Here is a 7,269-nt window from a genome sequence, read left to right as displayed (position 1 = left end):
CCACCCCCAGCCCCCACGGCCAAGCCCAACCAACGGCCTCTCGGGGTGTTTGGTGGTGGGACTGGAAACCCTCCCCCAATGAATCACACCTTTTCCTTCTGCGCTCACCGGGCGGACCCACGGCGAAGCCCCCAAGTGGGGTGGGAACCCGCTTGGCCCTCCCGGGAGGCCAGGATGCCGGCTCCCCCAACCCTCCCATGAGGCACATTTGCTCCGCCAGGACTGCCGAAGGGGGCCGGTTGCCGGGCGGGCCCCAGCTCGTCCTCTCCAGCGAGAGGTCCTCTTCCCCTAAGATGTGCTCCAGAAGCCTGCCCTCTTGCAGCTGAGAGGAGCCGGGATCCCAGGCCTGAACCAGGTGAGGCTCCCTTTGTTTTAACCCAGGAAGATGTGAGCGTGGCTCACCTTGCCCACCTCCTTCTGCCTCCGTCCTTGAGACTTTGGGGGGAAATCCAGATTTAGCCTTGAGCCTTCCTAAGGAAAGACAGACCCCGACGTTTCTGTGACCTCTCTGGGCTTTCTTACTTGGCCTGAGAAAGCAGTGAGGAAGAGGTTTCTCTCCCTCCCGGGACTTTTCCCCTAGGGTTCTCAACCACACCTGTCATCAGTCTAGCCCCCTTCCTCCTCGTTTCAAAGAATCTATGCTTTCTCCAGCTTCCTTTGAATTGTATAACAGCTCAGCAACTTTCCCAGGAAAAAAATAAATGCTCTGCCTTCACTTCAGAAAGTTCCTTAAAGTGAAATAACTTCTGCTTTTCTTTTGTTTTCCCTTTCGTAGGCAGATTGAGCTCTCTTACAATAATAAAAGGAGTTGACATGCATTAAGATTTCTGACCTGAGAGTCTTGTGTAACTGCTCAGTTTTTCATACCCTATCTTCCTTTGGTTTGGGCTTCCCTAAAGTGTGGCGAGTCCCCTTGCCAATCTTGAGAACGTAAACCCAAAATTAAATCTGGTGTCAGTGAACTTTGTTCTTTTCTCATTTGTGAAAAGTTCCCCCTAAAGGATGGGTGGGACATTCTCCCAGCTCAGCTCTGGAAAGGAAGATGAGAACAAGGCGATCCTGTCCCCGAATCCAGCCAGCTACTCTAGCACCCACAGCAGCAAGCCTTTTTGTTCCTGCGGGCCTTATGAAGGGGTTGGGACTTGTCCCACCTGCCAAGGCAGTGGCAAGATCCCCCAAGGTGAGTAGCTCAAGGCCCTAGAAGTAACCTGGTACCTGGGGAAAGCTCTTAGCTAGCTAACCCAGAGCCAGTCCCTCTCTCTGAGCCTTCTTGAATGGGGTTAGATCTCCTAGGTCTTGGTTCCCCAGTCTCTGGCTGGCGGGGAGATGCTAAATCTCCCTGGGCTCCTGCAGAGACCTGCCCTAGTATTCCTCAGCCCCTGGAGGGGAGGGAAGGAGAAGGGAGGGGATGTTCAAGCCACCCTGCACTGGAGCAACTGACTGTGTCTTAGGATTCAGTTCAGGAAGTTACAAATTACCTCAGCAAAGAAGCTGGGCATGTCTGATTTGCTGGTGACGTTCAGAGATTCTTCATACCTGTTCATGGAAATTTCACTGACATTCTAGAGGTGTTGGAGGTGAGCTGCCAACTTTGGGAGCACAGCCCAGTGCTCTCAGTCCAGCCCCAGGGCAGAGGCAGCAGGCTTCTGACAGTTGCTCTATGGGGTAGAGGGATGCTTCTGGGAGGCTGGCACAGGAAATATTTCATGGCTGCTTCTGGGCCCTTGCTCACTCACCTTCTCTTTCTCTAGCGCTGGAGAAGCAGCTGGTGGCTCTCATCCCCTATGGGGACCAGAGGCTGAAGCCCAGGCACACGTAAGCCCCTCTCTCTCCCCCAGCTCCACAAACTGTCCCCACTGGGGGTTGCTCCACTTGCTGGTCTAACTCCTTTTGAACCCCTCTAATTTTTTCCCCGCTAGTCCTTCCCAGAAAGCCTGAGCCTCACTGGACTCAGTGGTACTAGCTCCTATTTCCATGGATATTCCTGGTTTAAGAAGCCCCAGCCACAGCAGATGTCACCTGAGGCCACTTGGTGGCCTTCCCTAGGCATTACTACTTCCAGGAAGCATGATCCCCTCTCCAGGATAGGCCCTCTGGCTTTGCAAATCCTCCCTGGAGGGAGTAAGTGTGCAGCTTTGGCCGTAGTCAGTTTGGGAAAGTTATTTTTCCTAAGCACTTCCCTTGCTGAGGCAGTTCAGACCTGCTTATTTTCTTCCCAGTAGAGATAGAAAGCCTACTGATCCCTGTTGTGGGACACTTCACAACCTCAGAGGTGACCCCGTTTGTGATCTGGGTCTATCTGACATGATTCCTACAGTCTCCTCCCAAGGTCCTCAGCTTCAGCCTGGGAGCCATCACCTAGCCCATCCCCCACCCCGCTGCACCAGAACTGGAAACTAGCAATACCCTTCATAAGATACTAACAAAGAGCTATCTCTTTAACGTATATCTCAATGTTGAATTACAGTGTCTGTTCTGAACATTCATATTAAAATTCAGAGCTCACAAAATGTGGACTTATTTTAGTGATACTTTAGCACTCATTGGGCTTTTGCCACATGCAAGGACTTGTGATTTAGTGTTTTTGCATGCATTCGCCCATAACAAATTCTATGAGGTCATTACAGTTGTCTCCATTTTATAGGCAAGGAGACTGAGGCTTAGAGAGATTAAGTGAACTACTTGATGTTGCTGGGTCAATGGGAACAGATAGCTGGGAATAAAAGCCAGGCATCCTATTTCCTACTCCTGGGCCACATCTGGGAGCTAAATGTGCCATTGTCAGGGGCAGTGTGCAGAAGAGAGCCATGTGGAAGGGGAAGAGTGTCTGAACCCCCCTTCCCCCAAGTTTCCTTGGTGTCCAGACTCCTCCCCTCCTCCATCCAGGTCCTGCTTTCCCACAGGAAGCTCTTTGTGTTCCTGGCGGTGCTCATCTGCCTGGTGACCTCCTCCTCTGTCATCTTTTTCCTGTTCCCCCGGTCCATCACTGTGCAACCTGCTGGCATCAACTCCTCCACGGTGGCCTTTGATGAGGCTGATATCCACCTCAACATGACGGTAAATGGGTTCCCTGGGCTCTAGCCCTCCTTTCCCAGAAGCACTTGGCTGTAGCCTACGTCCAGTGTTTTGACCCTGGACATGGGTAGCTAGAGGGACAGTGTTTTGGCCCTGAACGTTGGAGCCTGAGGAGAAACAGGGGCAACTATGAATTCCAGACAAGTGGAGAGGACTGAGACTCTATACAGCAAGGGGTCAGAATCAGGGCCAGGTAAAGACGTCTTAGAGCAAATGGGGGTGGCAGTGCCTGCAACTCCCCGGCTGGGCAGGAGAGAAGCTTTGCAGCATGAGCCTGGATCTTGAAGCCAGCTCAACCTCTTAAAGCTGACCCCTCGCCCTTAAGAGCCCCTCCAAGAGCTCCTGGCACTGATCCTCTGCACCTGGGGCCCATGGTAAGACAGCCAGGCTTTTGCAGCTGTTTGGCTTCTCCCTCCCAAGCGCGGGCCACCCTCTCTTCTCCCTTTCCTTGTCTTTATCCCCAGAATATCCTGAACATCTCCAATAGCAACTACTATCCCATCACGGTCACTCAGCTGACCATCGAGGTTCTGCACCTGTCTCTCGTGGTGGGGCAGGTCTCTGACAGCCTCCTCCTACACATTGGCCCTTTGGCCAGTGAACAGGTGACTCCTCTCTCCCTGGCCATCCCTGCCCACAAGTGTGTGGATGCATTTGATGATGGGAAGTGGGCAGCCAGAGTTGGGGCTAACCCTGTGCCCACTTGATTGACAGGTGCTTTATGCAGTAGCCTGCAGGATATGGGATGAAAACACATAGTGAGTACCCCGTGATCTCCCTTAACTTTTCTGGCCTGGAAGCCCACTTAATACCCACCAGTTTTCCTGGTTGCTTAGCAGACTCTGCAGCCAGCACCTGGCCTGTCCTTTCGTGGCCAAGACTTCAAGGTACAGTGGTTCAGGGGCCTCAGCCTCTGCCTGTTTGGACCTGGATTGGAATGAAAAATAGGCTGGAATTTGGTTAATCTTTACAGTATGTGGCCCTGACTCTTCACCCTGAATCACTGAAGAAGATAAATGTCTTGTTTTCTGCTGATAAAGGGGCCGGCTTGGGGCAAACAAATAGGTCAGAGTGACAACGCAGCAGGGCAGTCACACCCACCTTAGAGGGGAAGGGATAGGAGTGGCATCTTGGGGGCCCCTGATAGGTGGAAGGGGGTCTGGGGGGCAAGGAATCTGGGCCTGCCAGGCATCCTCCAAGTTTTCTGACAGGCTGCTTCATGCGAAACCTGATCCGTGTTTTCTCTCTTAGCAAAATCTGCACCTGGCTGAAAATTAAAGTCCATCATGTGCTTTTGCACATCCAGTAAGTAGGGCTTGGCGCTCTGGCATCCCTCCAGCCTCCCCTCAGCTCCAAATTTCTCATGGGGGGAGAAAGTCACCCAGGCTGACCCTGTGCATCTCTGTTGGCTCTTGGGAGTAGCAAGTCCAGCCCCTTTTCTAGATCTTACCTTGTTTATAAGCTATTGGGGCAACAGCCACACAGCTGTCTGGAAGCTGCTAGGACACAGGTGAAAACAGCCGTCTCAGGTACCTTGGCAGAGAGAAGGGGGAGAGGGAGGGAGACTCCACTCCCCAGACAGTAGAACAGTCCCAGAGCTTTCCTCTTCCTCCCAGACTTGGCAACAAGATCTGCTTCCTTTCCAGGGGCACCCTGACTTGTTCCTACCCAAGCCATACAGAGCAGCTGGTCTTCCAGAACTATGAATATGTGGACTGCCGCGGAAACACATCAGTGCCCCACCTGCTGATCCCTCATCCACCATGACCTGTCTGCTATCCCTTGTATTCTGGGCACCTGCAAGTTGTGTATCCCACAACTCCACGGTGACCAAGGAAGGACCATAGTGCTTTGCCGAAGGAAAAGCCCTACTTCATCATACCCTCATCCTCCACGCCTCCGCACAGATACACACACATCTTCTGATTTCCTCAGATTCTTTCAGGGACTGGCTTCAGATTCTGCCCTCAGTCTATCTTGAGGAAAATCTGACCTGACATTTTCTTGAAGTGCCATAGAGTGCCTGGAGTGATCCCTGTCTTCTCTGTACTAAGCATCTTGGTCCCAGCTCCGTCGAGGCTGGCCCTCCTCTGACTGTGGAGAAAGCTGTGGTTTTATCTGGCTTTTAAACCATGGACCTTTTTCAAGTTTTCCGCCCAGTGATAAGAAAATGACTTCAGGGACATCCAGTGCCATCTCCAAGGCCGTTTAGGGGACCATAGATTTTTTTTTTTTTTTTCTTCCTGTGCCTGTCCTGCTTTGTGACAAAGTGATATTGACAGCCTGCTTCTCTCTGGTAACTTGTTTCTGTCCATCTGTCCGTGAGCTCGGTCAAGGCCCTTTGGCCTTCTGTCCTTCCTGGTGGTGAAATGAGCCTGGATGGGCTGGGGAAAGCTGAATTCGAAGGAGGTTGGATGGAGAGGGGGAAGAGGTGACAGGACTTGGTAATGACTGTCCCTGGTTTCTAAAAGATAACCATTATCCACCTAAAACTTCTCTATAAGATTTTATTATTCATAACAGGAACCAAAGTTGGAGGGGAGGGAAAGCAGCACCTGGTGCGTTCATGTACACACACACACCCCCTAAAGGAGAAAAACAGCCAAAGCCAGAGCCATTGTAAAAGGTATTTATTACAGGAAGGTCTCAGTCCACACCCTGAGCCCCTGTGAGTGGATATGAGCAGGTCCCACAGGGAGCCCAGCTGCACTCTTCTGAAAACTTGCAGGAGCTGAAGTAGTCTGTACCCAGCTGGAATTGCTGGGCCACCCTAGCCCAGCAGCAGGGCCCACTCTGGTCTTTGACAGTATGGAGCAGCATATCAGTAGGAACTGGTCTAAACCCTTTTGTCACTTAGCTGGAGCTAAGCTCCAGCCCTTAGGGCCCCACTAGGCTCCTAGTAGAAGTAGTCTGGGTACTTTAGCAGAGCAGGAAGGGTATTTGTTCCTTAAAGATGGCTAGGTCTTTAGAGCCTGTAGTCTAGCTACTCAGGGGCTGAGCTGGGAGGATCAGTGAAGCCCAGGAGTTCAAGTTCAACATGAGCAACATTAGCGAGACCCTATTTCTTTAAAAAAAAACGGCCAGCTCTTTATCATTGAAACTGGTGGAGAGATGAGCCTGGTGGGCTAGGAAAGCTGAATTTGAAGTAGAATGGATGGAAAAGGGGGAAAGGTGACAGGACTTGGTGACCAGCTGGCTGGGGGCACAAGGGGCAAGAAGGAGTCTGTGCTGTCTCTGAGCTGAGGTCAAGGTGGTGCTGGCAGGAGCTCAGAATTCCAGGGAGTCCAGGCTGGAGCTGATGTGTGTATGCCGCACAGGATTGTAAAGGGTTTATATTGTATTCAATAAACTACATTTGACAATGTTTCAAGGTCTCCTAGGAGTGGGAAGAGAGCCAGTAGGCACTCCCTATTTCACAGTTTCTAAATGTTTCAGGGGGTGTCAAGGTCTCTCACAGGCCTCTGAGCCCCTCTGATCAGTGGTCTAGCTTTCCTGGCTTGTGAGAGATTCCTCACAGGAGTTTACTCTCCCTCTTCCTCTCGCTGTCTCTCTAAGATCTCTTCTGACTTTAATATTCTGTGCCACCCTCTGTTACCTTCCCCAGCTGCTTCCATCAGGAAACGCCCCTGGGTTGCCTGAGATGGGCTCCTTCAGGCTGAACGCAGGCCATGCTCTGCAGCCTTCAGAGCCGCAGTGAAGTGACCTGGCTGATGCCTCGGACCCAGGTCGTGATTGAGGTGACTGAAGCAGCCTTTTCTCAGCATAGGTGAAGAGAGGGCTTCCCAGGCCTTGCACCTTCCTGGAGCCTGACACCAGCCCTGCCCCCCATCACCTTGGCCCATCTCTCTCACCCATCATGACACCCAAGAACTGATTCTGGGTTATGGCACCCTGGCGCACCCACAGCCCAGGAAATAGCATTGTCTCTGAGCACTTACCTCTCAGCTTGAGAGCTGGGCACTGCAAGTGGTTTTCAGTGCTTGAAGATAAAGAATAATCCCTTACAAACCCTTTGATTTTTTTATAGCCATGGGTGCTACTAATTTTGCAAATGCTTTGAAACAGCGCCGTCCAATAAAAATATGATTTGTGCCACATTTTCAATTTTCTAATAGCCACATTTTTAAAAAGAGCTGGATGCAGTGGCTCACACCTGTAATCCCAGTAGTTTCAGAGTCCGAGGGGAGTAGATTG

General features: G+C 51.6%; 1 protein-coding gene across 1 annotated transcript; it reads left to right on the top strand.

Moving 5' to 3' along the window:
• The first annotated feature begins 268 nt into the window (after window positions 1–268).
• On the top strand, window positions 269–4,931 carry LOC103271206 (transmembrane protein 106A-like). Its single transcript, XM_008068655.1, has 8 exons — window positions 269–355; window positions 990–1,180; window positions 1,752–1,815; window positions 2,904–3,057; window positions 3,540–3,680; window positions 3,790–3,833; window positions 4,327–4,380; window positions 4,722–4,931. Exons 2-8 carry the CDS (start codon window positions 1,003–1,005, stop codon window positions 4,840–4,842), a joined length of 756 nt encoding a protein of 251 aa, XP_008066846.1. The 5' UTR covers window positions 269–355; window positions 990–1,002; the 3' UTR covers window positions 4,843–4,931.
• Window positions 4,932–7,269: the final 2,338 nt, after the last annotated feature.

Source organism: Carlito syrichta, unplaced genomic scaffold (genome assembly GCF_000164805.1).
Source record: "Carlito syrichta isolate Samal-C Ts95f unplaced genomic scaffold, Tarsius_syrichta-2.0.1 Scaffold311445, whole genome shotgun sequence".
Classification (NCBI taxonomy): domain Eukaryota; kingdom Metazoa; phylum Chordata; class Mammalia; order Primates; family Tarsiidae; genus Carlito; species Carlito syrichta.
This window is presented reverse-complemented; position numbering and strand designations above follow the sequence as displayed.

Coding starts and splice junctions, on each gene's coding strand:
- LOC103271206 (XM_008068655.1), top strand. CDS start 1,003: ATGGGTGGGACATTCTCCCAGCTCAGCTCTGGAAAGGAAGATGAGAAC. Junction 3,058..3,539: donor ATATCCACCTCAACATGACG/GTAAATGGGTTC, acceptor CTTTATCCCCAG/AATATCCTGAACATCTCCAA. Junction 3,681..3,789: donor GCCCTTTGGCCAGTGAACAG/GTGACTCCTCTC, acceptor CTTGATTGACAG/GTGCTTTATGCAGTAGCCTG.